The sequence below is a fragment of the Podarcis erhardii genome (assembly GCF_964252035.2).
Source record: "Podarcis erhardii genome assembly, chromosome: 10".
In the NCBI taxonomy this organism is placed as follows: domain Eukaryota; kingdom Metazoa; phylum Chordata; class Lepidosauria; order Squamata; family Lacertidae; genus Podarcis; species Podarcis erhardii.
This window is the reverse complement of record NC_138500.1, coordinates 29,700,305-29,713,108: the sequence shown is the minus strand read 5'-3', so window position 1 is coordinate 29,713,108 and position 12,804 is coordinate 29,700,305. Positions and strand designations below refer to the sequence as shown.

At 48.1% G+C, this 12,804-nt stretch overlaps 1 protein-coding gene across 1 annotated transcript; it reads right to left on the bottom strand.

Moving 5' to 3' along the window:
• Positions 1-2,268: 2,268 nt before the first annotated feature.
• On the bottom strand, positions 2,269-9,595 carry LGALS1 (galectin 1). Its single transcript, XM_081878759.1, has 4 exons — positions 9,341-9,595; positions 7,710-7,789; positions 3,482-3,653; positions 2,269-2,493 (listed from the first exon to the last, which is right to left on the bottom strand). Exons 1-4 carry the CDS (start codon positions 9,578-9,580, stop codon positions 2,347-2,349), a joined length of 639 nt encoding a protein of 212 aa, XP_081734885.1. The 5' UTR covers positions 9,581-9,595; the 3' UTR covers positions 2,269-2,346.
• Positions 9,596-12,804: the final 3,209 nt, after the last annotated feature.

Below are 12,804 nucleotides of genomic sequence, written 5' to 3'. Positions count from 1 at the left end.
AAGGGACTCAGTAACTTGTAGGTTCCTGAAATCAGAATGGATTAAAGAGGTCTGCCACTCTGGTGCAACAATGGCAGCTTTTTAAAATAAAATAAAAACCCTGACTTTTTTGTGGTTTGGCAAGCAACACCCCAGCTGTAACGGTTGTGCAGAGGATGTGGTTTTGTCTGGCATGCCTTTTCTAAACTCAGCAGTGCAGTGGCAGGGCAAACACCACCAGCCACATTCCCCTCCAAAATGATTCTGAGATCTGTGGAGGAGGTCTGTGTGGTGCATATGGGCAGGGCCTTTTCTGTCATGGTGCCCAGACTTCCCTCCCTCAGGGTGCCTGTGTAGCAGAAGAAGAAAAAGAAGTTTGGATTTGATATCCCGCTTTATCACTACCCGAAGGAGTCTCAAAGCAGCTAACATTCTCCTTTCTCTTCCTCCCCCACAACAAACACTCTGTGAGGTGAGTGAGGCTGAGAGATTTCAGAGAAGTGTGACTGGCCCAAGGTCACCCAGCAGCTGCATGTGGAGGAGCGGAGATGCGAACCCAGTTCCCCAGATTACGAGTCCACTGCTCTTAACCACTGCACCATAGACTGCATTGTCTGCAGGCATTTGCGTATTCTGAGGCTGCAAATATACTATATATTTAAAACACACAAGTTCCCCGTGGAAATTTGCTCAGGGTGCTGGGAATTGTAGTTTTACGAGGGGTCAACTCCAGTTCCAGGATTTGTTGGGAGAAGTCATGTGCTTTAAGTGCATGGTGTGTATGATGATAGCCACGCCCCCTGACAGCCACACCCCTTCCAAGATTATACAATAATCATAAAATGATACATTAATAATTTAGGATGTTTTGCAATGATCAATGATCTATCTCAATATGTTGCCTTTCAGCTGTATCTATTATTTTCTGTGTGTGTATATCAGCAAATGATTTGGAATGCTCTCTCTCCTTTTGGAGTCACTTGAGTTACGTCTCCCTTGACGTTCCATTGTGCATAACAGAACCTGCACACCATTGAAGAACCTGTGTTTTCGGTGTTCCTAAATGCTTAGCTTTGGAGCATACAGGACAACTTCTCCCTGGTGATCTTCCCTAGGAGCCAGTCCTCCATGGCTGACTCGCCTCCTTTCACTCTGGCTGACTCTTAAGCATCACAAAAGCTAAGAAGTTCCCCTTCCATGCTGATTGTGTAGTTCTAGGATGCTGGAAACATGGTCCCTTCTGCAGAAATAGTAAAGGGTCTCTGACCCCCCCCCAACCCTAGATCACTACACATCTGAATGAATTTGACTTTACTCCTCACTTTATTTCCAAAAGCGTCCGTACTATGCTTTTTATTATGTTTTTCTTGAGGCTTTTACAGTGTTCTAAAATACAATTGCATGCCACTTCAGGAGACCTCTCCTTAAAAAGCATGCATATATATATATGTAAAATAAACTATTCAAGGGATTGTCTCCCACCAATGCATTCTCATCTGATCCACTGACATTAATAGATGTAAGATAAGTCATTAACTCCAATGGATCTACTCAGAGTATGACTACCATTGGCTACAACCCAAGGTAAATAAAAACACTACCTGCTCTTGCACTTCATGACCCCAGTAGGTGTATGTGTATTTGTGTGTTGTGCACACCCATGATGCAGCGCTGGTGCCTAAAAACATGTGAGCAGCACCTGATGGAGAAGTCTCATCAACTGGCCAAGCAGGCAGTGTTGGCTGGTGCCCATTGGTACCAGTAGGGCAGAAAGCAGGGAGATCAGCAGTAGGTGGCGCTAGAGCCAATGGGCTATTCTAGTTTTGTCCCTATTCTTCTGCAAGGGCAACATGGAGACTAAGGAGGAGGAAGATACCAGGCATGGCCACCCCTTGGACTTGGACAGGCAGATGATGCTGAGTGCAGACTGAGGTTGGAGGGATGGTGCCCCATTCCCACCCCACCCCCGATCAGCCTCCACTGCTTCCAATGGCTAGAGAGATCAGACTTCAGTGTTCTGCTTAACTCCTTGCCCCTCTCTATGGTTACTGGACGCAGGCCACATTAAAACAATAAAATGAAGAAATGAAATGTGCACCTGCATATTTTTTTTTAAAAAAAATTCAGAATTGTGGTTAGACATGTCAGAAGTGTTGGCTCTTAGTTTGCCCCCCCCCCCGCAAATTCCACAAGCATCTATTACTACTGACCACAAACATCATCTGCCTCCATGGCAATGATGGCCCTGGAAGAACCATGTGGCAAAGACTCAGAAAGACACATCACCAGTTTACACCAGAATTCAGCTGTGTTTATTTTGCTGCCTTATTGAGCAGGAGAGGTGAGCAAGACAAGACCGGGAGAGGCTTAACCGAGAGATATGCCTTTGAAGTTAAAGTCGCCTTCTATGCAGACATATTCAATGCCTTCCATGTGAGAGCTGTTGGGGACCTTGAACTGATGGTTGCCAGGCAATGTGATGGTCACCTCGTTTTTGTCATGAGTGAAGAGCACCTGAAGGAGGGGGAAAAAGGGGTGGGGTGGGGTGGTTTCAGCATGAGAAGAGCACCAACCATCAGTTATCCGAACTGCTGAGAGGGATAGCTCACTTGGTAGAGCATGAGACACTTAAATCACAGGGTCATATGTTTGAGCCACACATTGGGCAAAATATCCCTGCATTGTTTTTTTGGGTGGGTTGGACTAGAGGATCCTTGTGTTCGCTTCCAACTCTTCTATCATTCTAGTTATCAAGTGACTGGACTGATGGCTGCTAGTGGAAGATGCACATCTATCCTGGGCTTGCTGGCTTTTGACAGAATTCCTGGGCCTTTTTAGAACAGCAGAAGAGGCAGATGTCCAGCAGGTAGTGTTTCCTTTCCATACTTACAGGATTGGGATCCTACTCCCTGCCCCCCCCCACACTGAGGGCCGTTATCCTTCCTGGGCAACTGCCTGCGGGCCACAGGCCAGTGTTGGTTAGGACCAGAGTCAAAACAGGTGACACAAAATGGGTAAATGTTACCTTTGGACAGCAGGTTAGTTACTATGCACACACCTGTCCCTAGCACCCATCCAGGCAAGGAAAAGGCAATGTCAGAATTTGAGGAAATATTCAGCCAGGCCAAAGCACACAGAGAGGGTGTCAAGGGTTGTGGCCTTGGGAGAGCCTCAAAAGCCCGAGGATCTCTATCATCTGCATTCTAAGGCAGCTCAACCTGTTGAATGTTTGCTTCTCCTTCAGCTGCTAGGTGCACAGACAGGAAGCTGGAATAGGGGTGGGCAGGGAAGCATCACCTCAGTTTGGATCAGTTGCATAGGAACTGGGCCTCCAGTCCAAACCTCAGCAGCACCTTCACCCCATATTCATGCATTACAGAGTCCTCCATCCATGCCGCTTTCCAACGTGGCTTTGTTGCCTCTCCTTATGACACTTTCCCACTCAAACCCACATGCAGTCCTCCCTTTCCCCTGCCACAACCTGTGCAGATCCGAGTCTCACCTCCGCGCTGCTGCCCTCTTGGAAGGGGAAGTTGGTCTCCCTGTGTTCTTGGCCCCATTTCCCGTTGATCTTGGAGTTGCAGACAATGGTCCGGATGTCCCCGTGAGCATCGAAGCGCGAGTTGAAATGCAGCATGATGTCATTTTGGCCTTTGCCCAGGTTGATGACCCAACTGAAACAGGCAGCAGAAGTTAACTGCAAATCCCTCATGTGTCAGGGATCCACTGCTATGCTCTTCAAATGCTCAATGAAGACTGGGTGCAATCTAAACGCATACAAGCACACATACCCTGCAATCTTTGTGCTAGCAAATCAGGAGAGATGTTCAATAAATAGGTCATGTGGAGGAGCCCTTAGTGTCTCCACGTTTACTTCAGAGTTGCCCAGAGAACCACAGTGGCAGCTGCTCCGCGCTCCGTGCCACCTGAAGCAAGTTGGTTCACCCATTGCTGCATAACAGAGCTGGCACTCTCTCTGGGACAAATGGTGCCTTTTCCCACAGAGAGAAGAGTTGCCGGGGAGTGATTTGGAGTGGAGAAACAAGCCGGTGGGGAAAGGATTAAGCACACAGGGCCTTTCTGCTTTAAATGATGATAAAAAAGCTAGCTTTCATGAAAAGAGACGTTTGTTCCTCCCCAAGACAAGCTGCAATAGCAGAAGTTACTTCACAGACTCATAGAATTAGGCTACGTAGACATTGCCTGCTTAAAACTCAGCAAGGTCATTTCCCTCCCCTCACTGTGTTTCAAGGCGCATCAGTATGCTTGGATTTGTTTCCAAGTTGTCTGTCCACACATAGAAGCCAACTCCTAGGTGCTGAGGTCCCTTCAGCCCTCCCCCCAAAGTATTTGAGGGCGCCAGCCTCCCCCCCATTGATGGGCATTGCAATTCAAATGGTGTGTGTGCACCGCATCTTGTGATTATGTGGGGCAGGGCCTACCTGCCCCGCCCATATTTTACTCAAGTTGGCACCTTTGCAAGGGGGTGGGACTGCCTCTGTCCGATGAATTATGGTTTACGTTTTCAAATTGGGTTCAAGCTGGCTTTGGAGTGGGGAACACGTCAAGCCACAGTATTGCACAAGAAGCTACCGGTACTCTACGTTGTGGGTATTATTGTGTGTACAGGGATTCAAAAACCAGCAGTGGGAGCACAATGGAGCCACAGCACATGGCCATGTGTTCACAACTGTGGAGATCATCTTGTGGGGGCAACCAACAGCCCACCAAATGTTGGACGGCAACTCCCAGCCAGCATGGCAAATGGCCGGGGGGGATGGGAGTTCCAATCCAGCAACATCTGGAGGGCTACAAGTTAAGCTTCCTTGATCTAGGACCATCCCTCTGCTCAGTTTCTATTCATGGAAAAATGCAAGCTGCTTCTACCTGTCCTAGAGGCAAGTTGAAGCAATTCCACAACACCTCTCCTTATCGAAGAATATTATCTGCCTCTTTTGAGTGATCCTCCCTACCCTTGAGGAGGTGTCACCATGTAGGTGCAAGCCAGGGAGGTTTGGGGAATGAAAAACTAGGAAGCTTCACTGATGGTATCACAAGGAGATGGGAAGAGTTTGGGCATGTTCACCTTCAAGCGTTCCCAGTGATGGAGCCAAAATCCCTCTGATTTGGCCCTGAGGCCCCCTGCTGTCCAACCACAGACCTCCTCTTGCATTGCTGGAATTTCCCAACATTTGCTCATTAAGCCCTCTCTTTGAACAGTTACAGTTCCTCATATAATGAGAATTCAGAAGAAACCAAGGCAGCTCCAACCCTTGTCTTCTGGAAGCACTAGAACAACCTCCAGTGGCTAGATTTCACTGCTGTAGCATGTGATCGTGCAGCAGACAGAAAGGGGTGTGGTGCTGTCTCCCCGCTACTGTCTTTTTGGCCAAAGAAATCTGTCAGCCAGCAGAACTACTCAGCTGGGCCTTTGATGGGGCTGGTTTCTGGCCTATGCAATTGCAGCCTCCTTCAGTTTGCTGCTTTAGGAGAGCCCTTATTCCCCACCCCTGATTCATAAACTCTTCTCCTTTCATCTCAATCCAATCCCCACAAGCTAAACTTTGCTCAGGATTGAATCCAACCTGGTGCGGATTAGGGGGGTGTCTCAAACATGCAGATTCTTTTGGCAAATGTTCCGTCTTCTTCCCGCCCCTATCTGCACTCCATCACTCTGTGAGATCTAGAAGCGGCTTGGTGTGCATTTTTAAGTATTTCAGAGGTATACGTAGGTCAACGTGGGAAAGGCGGTGGCTCTGTGGCAGAGCATCTCCTTCAGATGCAGAAAGTTCTCCAGGTTCGATCCCTGGTATCTCCAGAAAGGGCTGGGAGAGACGCTTTCCCGAAATCTTGGGAGAGCTGTTGCCAGTCACTGCAGGCGGTTTAGAGCTAGATGGAGCAACAGTCTGACTTAGCTCTGGCATTAAGTCCTGGGCTGGCATGCCAGTACCCACACAGGTGCTGAGGTTGCCATACCTGCTCAGGACATTTTGCCGCTTGAGGCAAAAAAGGAAAATGGCGGAGGGAAGCACTGCCTTTTCTCTGCTGCCACCTCACGTGAAGAGGCTGCCCAGTGAAGCCCTGGAGTGGTGAAGGTGGCAGCGGAGAGAAAAAGAAGGCTGAAGAGGAGCAGGTGGCAGTGGTGGGAATATTGGAGGAGGTGTGGTAGTGGCTGAGTTGGAGGCAGCAGCAGTGGAGGAGGCAGGGAGTGGTCCAGATCTGACGCCACTCCTAGCTCTGCCTGCCACCCGAGGCGACTGCCTCACCGAGCCTCATGAGTATGCTGGCTTTGGACCCTGGACTTTGGTTCCAATGGCCAACCCCAGATGCTCCACTGCTGCTAAGTGAAGCCCCCTGTTGGCTGCTATTTGTATCTCCGACCCCCTGCACATTCATTGCTCTTACACAACTGTGGCTGCTCCTTGAAAGTAGGCAAAGTTCTGTGCTCTCGTTTAAATGCTTACCCTGATTGCTGTGGGATGGATTGTACAGCTTGCCCTACAAAATCGAGACGCTTGTAAATCTGGGACAGCGGAGGGACTCCCAAGCGGAAAACCACAATGAGGAAAGAGAAAAAGCAGTGCGTTCGTCTGGAGAAGATGTACATTCTTCCTGGCAACAGCACCAAGCGGGTCTTGACTGTGTAAAGTGGGCATTCAGTGGAGAAAGGCTTTGCAAGAGGAGACTGAAGGGGCGGATGTGGGGGGGGGAGGGAGAAGGATGGTTGCTTCCAACATCTGGTTCTGTTTAGGCTCTTGGCAGGAGCAGCACAAGCATGGGGGAGGCGAGGCTACGAGCTCGTCTAAGTTCCGATGTAACGCACTGGAAAATACTGCTGGGGGTGGGCATTACTCCTTCCCCTTCTTGGCAATTTCCACAAAAGCAAGGGTTTCTCCACAATGGAGAAAAATGTGTATTTGCACCGGCTTGTTTCCCCATTCCTGTTGGGACACATGGCATCCTCTACACAAACCCCTCCCCATCTCAGGCTTGCCCTTTTAAATGCAGGTGTGTGTCCCCCCTCCAAACCTTAGAATGTCTGACATGGCCAGGATCAGAAAAAAATTCCACATTTAAGGAGGGAGGAGATCTGGAGACAACCTGGGATGGGGTCCACCTTTTGCTCTGGTGTGGACACACCCTAAGACCAAGGGAAATGGGCTTCCTCTCTGTAGCTTAATGGGGAGCAGTTTTACCCCTAGGTCTCCCTCCTCCCTCCCATGCCACCAAGGGCATAGCTACGGACTTATCCATAAGGTGGGCAGTAAGTTTCCTGAGTCTTCATTAATTCCCTGTTGTGTATATGAAGTTTTCTTCCAACCACTGCCTTTTTATGCTTCCTTCTCTCTCCTTAATCCAGACTTTCTCATATCGAGGATACTCCAGAAAGGAGAGGGAATGAGAAAATCTGGAGTAAGAGCAGGGAAAGGGGGTGGGCAGCCAGTGATTTTGAGGAGAATGTCATACAGGGAACATCATTACTGTCAAACGACAATGGAGATGAGCCCTAGTGCTCCACGCTAGTTCAACAGTCATTCCGGTGAATCCCTTGGAGTTTGGATATCTGGAATATGAGGGGCAGTGCAGGTCTGCAACACAGTTTTCAATTTGTTTGAACAATGCCCAGGATTCTTTGGGGGAAGCCATGAGAGCCAAAGCTTCCCAAGGCCCATGCAAGTTTGGAATGTCTGCGTGCCCAAAGGTAATCTCTTCCTGTGAAACCAGCTTACCTCTTAGCTCCTGCTGGGATATCACCTTTCACAGCAAGACGGACGCCGGGGGCCACATGCAGGCTGGTGCAAGTAATTCCCTAGAGAAGGAATTGAGAGAGGAGTGATTTGTTCTCTCCCTCTGCCAGGCAGCAGTAAATTCTGGTCTGATTATATTATTGCAGATGAACTGCCCTCAGGAAACTTGCCCCCGTTTTCCTGCTTAACTAAGAGGGGGACAGGGAATCTGCGGCCCTCCAGATATCACTAGACTCCAGCTCCCATCAGCCCCAGCCGGCATGGCTAGCGGTCAGAGATGATGGGAGTTGTAGTCAACAGCACCCAGAGGGCCACCTCTAATGAAAGATGATGTCATGTTATTCGTCACCCACTAAAAAGAAATCCGAAACAAAAATGTGGGCATGTAGCACATTTGATTCCTAAGCTCCAAAGCAGGTTAATACTTTTTTTCACCTAGTTATTTCAAATAACTAAATATCTGGCAATTTTTGTGGCGTTAGGTTTGGCAGGCAAGAGTCTGTTTTCATCAGATGAATTAAATCAACCAGGACACTCTTAAGCACCAGCTTGTCGGGCGGTGATGGGAAACCTGTGGATGCTGGAACTACAACTCCCATCAGCCCAGACTATTGGGCATGTGGCTCTGAGTGTCCTGCTTCCAGACTCCCTGATACCCCATGCAAGGGAGCATGGTCCTCACCTCTCCTGCTTCAGATGAACAGAGAAGTTAGTGCACCACTTGCAACCTCAGCCATCCAATCAGTAAAATGGGTATAAAACCTTGCTCCTTTTAAGCAGCAGCCTGAATTAAACAAGTGGGGCTTTTCCTGCCACAGAGAAAGAGCTGGAGGAAAAGCACCCTCATCTTAGTTCCTGTGTTGGGAGCAGGGCCAGCAACAAGAAGGTAGCAGCCTAAGTTAGAAGTGAAAGAAAGAAGTGAAAATGATATATATTTTTTCCTCCTAGCAAGAAGGGAAAGGCTTAACTGGCCGTTGGCAGATGTTTTGAGCCACGCCCAGCTGCCTTTGAACATTCCCATCTCTCACATCCAACAGGTGCCTTTAAGTGCTTATAATTCATTCATTATTACTCCGGGCTCCGAGCAAGTTTCAAAAATGGGATTAGAGAGTCTGGGCACAAGATAGTCTGGCGCCAGAAGTAGCTAGTTCCAGCAACTTGTCCTATCTGGTGCATGTCTCTGTGTGTGGTGGGAAGCTTATAGGCTGAAGACTAGGAAAAATGAATCATCGCAAATGCAAATTTAAGCAGAACTCCAATCTTCACTTTGCTACAAACATGCTCTTCTGAGAAAGAGAGGGTTGCAGGGTCCCCATTGCTATGGTGTTCTCCCCTGACCACAACCCTCCTCTTGATTGCGGCATGCGAGGAGAACACACAGTCTAATAGCCAAACAACCTATCTCACTACAGATGAATCAGCACAACTCATAAAAAAAGCACCATCAATCGATAGCAGGACTCTCTCCCTTCAGCCTCGCTGACATGCCTGCAGATTTCCAGCACTAAGAGAGGCTGGCACTCCAGAGCCCTTGGTGCATTGGAGCGCCTGCCCCTGTGGGCAGTCAGTGATACCCATCAGCTGCCCCCCCCCCACCTTCTCCCCAGACTCACAGGCATGATGCTGTCCTTCCAAGCTGTTTGCTCCTGTAGCTCACTTGGGTCCTTGCTCCAAGTTGTGGGGGACGAGAGTGCCACTCCCTTGCCCTTATATAGGCTAGCAGCTGAGGAGTCACAAGCTCCAATGACCAATCCAAAGGCAGCAGCAGAAGATGGGCGGAGAAGGGGGTGGCGGCAGCAATTTGTGGGGGATGTGGCACAGCCTTCCTTGTGGATGCTGAAGGCGGCTTTCATGATGCATCCCAGCCATTTGCTGGGAGAGGGAACATCCAGCTAAGTGCGGCAGTGACGAAGCCAGTGGAAAAATAGTTTTACAATGAGAGGGTTTTATTGTCCAGGATCTTTTTAAAAATTAAACATGGCAGTTGGCAGGCACAGTCCCGGGCCTCTTTGTTTAAAAAAAGAGCCGAGAGCAGTTAGAAGTACCGAAGCCAAAAGATGCAGAGAGATATTGGAATAAACGGCCTTTATAGAAGAAGGCAAAAGAATAAAATCAACGTATGGAAGAAACGGTGTGTATTTATGTAACACAGATATGAAAATGTTTGAAAACTTTACAGACAGTTAAGTCTGTGGCCTGTGGCCAAACACTCTAATGTGGCTTCACAGCTCTGAAATGCAGGGAAAAAACAGGATTTACTGAGCTGGAAGTGTCTTGACTATTTAAGCCATTATCCATGCTCAAATCAACTTATCACATCTTTGTCCAACAAGCAGTGATGGACACTCAACAACATCTTCTAATAATTGGTTCTGCCGCCCAACTCTTCTCCCACTTTGAGATTTTAAACCTAAATATTTGCTCCTTTTTGCCATCATCTCCGGAATTAGAGTAGGGAGAGAAAGAGAACCCTAGTCCTCTTTAGTTTTTGCACATCTTGGCATGCATGGCTTCTTCTGTCCCAAAGCCACCACTAGGGCCTCACCCGCATGACACATATATAGGGCCACACCCCTGTTCTCCACATTTATCCATCTGAAATAGCTACCATACCATGCTCTAGTCCCATGCTTTTAGCTACCATATTGGCAGATTAACCTCGTTACCAGCCCATTGTTACCAGCTAGGTGGATGTTAAACACAACCAGGGTAAGGTTGGGAAACCCAATAGTAACAGCCCCACCCAATGAACGATCAATTTCCTTGCCCATTCCAAGAATGTAGAAAATACTGGCATCAAAATATACACACACCCTGCAGTTGAGAGGACCTATGGAGGGCCAAAGATTCCTCACACCTTCATTAAAGACATTATATGACAGGGTTACTATATAAGTCTATAGTGACACTAAGCGCTTCAAACTGTGGCTGGCTTGTTCCCACGCAACATCTCAGTCTCCAGACTGCCAGCTTTTCCATTTGTAGTACACGACAGAATAAATGTACTACAGACAGGCAGCATCATATACCTCAACAGGTGCGATTAAGAACAAATTCCTTAGAAGCCAACAACCCGTACCACAACTTCCAATATCCGAGCGAAGGATATCATTGCACTTATTCCATATTGCAAGAACAAAGGGTTATTGCTGAAAATTCCAACCTTTGCTTGGTTTGTGCTCACATTGTCCAGGGAGTATGTTCACATGCCGTTCTTGTGCTGGATATGTGCCGCCAAACAGAGGGACAGTCTTCTCAAATGTTATAGCAAGGAACATTGGCTTGTGCATGTGGGTTTCAAATCAAGGCATCTTCCTCACCCCTTCCACGCTAGCAGCCAGTCAGTGCTTGATAGCATTGACTTGACTCTTGGTTTGGTGATTCCTTCTTGGCAGAGATACAGGAGAATACACGTTGCATGCAAGGATCTCTGGTTCAGCACCCCACCGAGAAGATAAGTGTTGCAACATTTCAGCAACTATAATAGGAGAGCTTGCTGGATGGATGTGGTGGTGGTGGGGGGGGGGCAAGTGTTTTTTGTAATCATTCTAATAAGTACAGTTGAAATGCATGTAACAAGAAACAAAGATCTGTCTTGCTTTTCTGCTAAAGCACCCAGCACAGAATGGAATCCAGCGTGCTGGCTGGGACTGATGGGATTTGTAGTCCAGAACATCTGGAGGGCATCAGGTTGGCGAAGCTTGGTGCATCTCGGCCGATCCCTGTTGTTAATCTGCACCTGCACTCAAGCACCTGAGAAAGCCACCAGGTGGGGAAGACTCATGCATGGCTGCTAAAAGGGGAAGAGGGTGAAGCCTGCCAGCTTGGGGTCTCAGGGTTTGTTCAGCTGGTGGCCAAACCTCCCATCCATCCTTGGCTGGGTGTGTCTTGAGGCAGCCCTAATGCTTCTTTCAAAAAGAGCGAGCAAACAGTTTGGTGCAAAAGGCCCTTCCAGAAAATTCCGCATCTTTTGAAATCTACCCACATTTGGTAGACCAGACCAATTGTGACTCATTCTGAACGGAAAATGCTTTTTTTTTTTTAAGGGGGGACGAAATAACTTCTCTGCAAGAGCAGCATCTGTATAATTAAATCTGTAGAGCGGCGCAAAACCAGGCTGCAGGCCAAACGGCTGCTTTTGTGGTTTGTGTGGCTTTGCTCGCCTTGTATTCTTCCACCCCCTCCCCTCATCACAAGATAGGCTGAAGCTCTTCCAAGAGATTCAGAACAAATCTTTCTTTCTTCCTCTACTAGGTTCATTTCTCTATGCTTATGGCAACAGCATTAATGGTTCACATATCATTTTAGCCCTCTAGCATAAATTCCAGAGTTTAATAACAGTTTGATGGTGTGTAGTACAAAAGACAGGAGGCACTGCAGAACGTTGGTGGGTGGTGGTAGCACAGGACAGGAAAAAAAGAAATCTTGTGGGGAGGGATAATTCTCAACTCTTGTTCAGCAACAGAGTGACTTCCCTACTACCATCGCACTAGCCCAAATGTAGCATTTGCAGATTGATAACTGTATGCCGGTAACAAGGCCTCTGAATGGCAGCCATCTATGTCAACTATTCCATCTAAGTCAACGGAATCATGACATTGACTATGGCAGCCGACAAGCTGTTTCTGGCCTGCTGTCAATTTTGTGCCCACCCAAAAGTGTTTTGGAGATGGGGAAGAGGAGTGGGGAAAGAAAAAAAGTGCTTTTGAATGACAGATCACTGCTGAGAGTGAGAAACGGCTTTGCACTGCTGCTTCTCCCTTTTGAAAAGTCTGCATTGGTGCATGTGTGGAAAATCAGGCACACAGAGTTCAAGTGGGGTGGGGTGGGAGGTGTATGGGGGTGTGTGTCCCGCTTTCCCAACCAGAAATGTTGGAAGGCTTGCAATGAACATCACTGTCCAACCTGGGATAATCAGGGAAGTAACTACAGAGAGGGCAGTTAAGGAAGCCTCTTTACAGACGAGCAAGTCCAATGCTATTCTTTCACCTGGACAAAAGCTTCTGGTTCTCACCTGCTGTTCTCCGCTACTGGGTCTGTTCTTGCTGGCTATAAACTGTCTCCACCCTCAGCTTCA

Coding starts and splice junctions, on each gene's coding strand:
- LGALS1 (XM_081878759.1), bottom strand. CDS start 9,580: ATGAAAGCCGCCTTCAGCATCCACAAGGAAGGCTGTGCCACATCCCCC. Junction 7,790..9,340: donor GGAAGGACAGCATCATGCCT/GTGAGTCTGGGG, acceptor TTCCTTCTCTAG/GGAATTACTTGCACCAGCCT. Junction 2,494..3,481: donor AAGAGGGCAGCAGCGCGGAG/GTGAGACTCGGA, acceptor CCCCTCCTTCAG/GTGCTCTTCACTCATGACAA.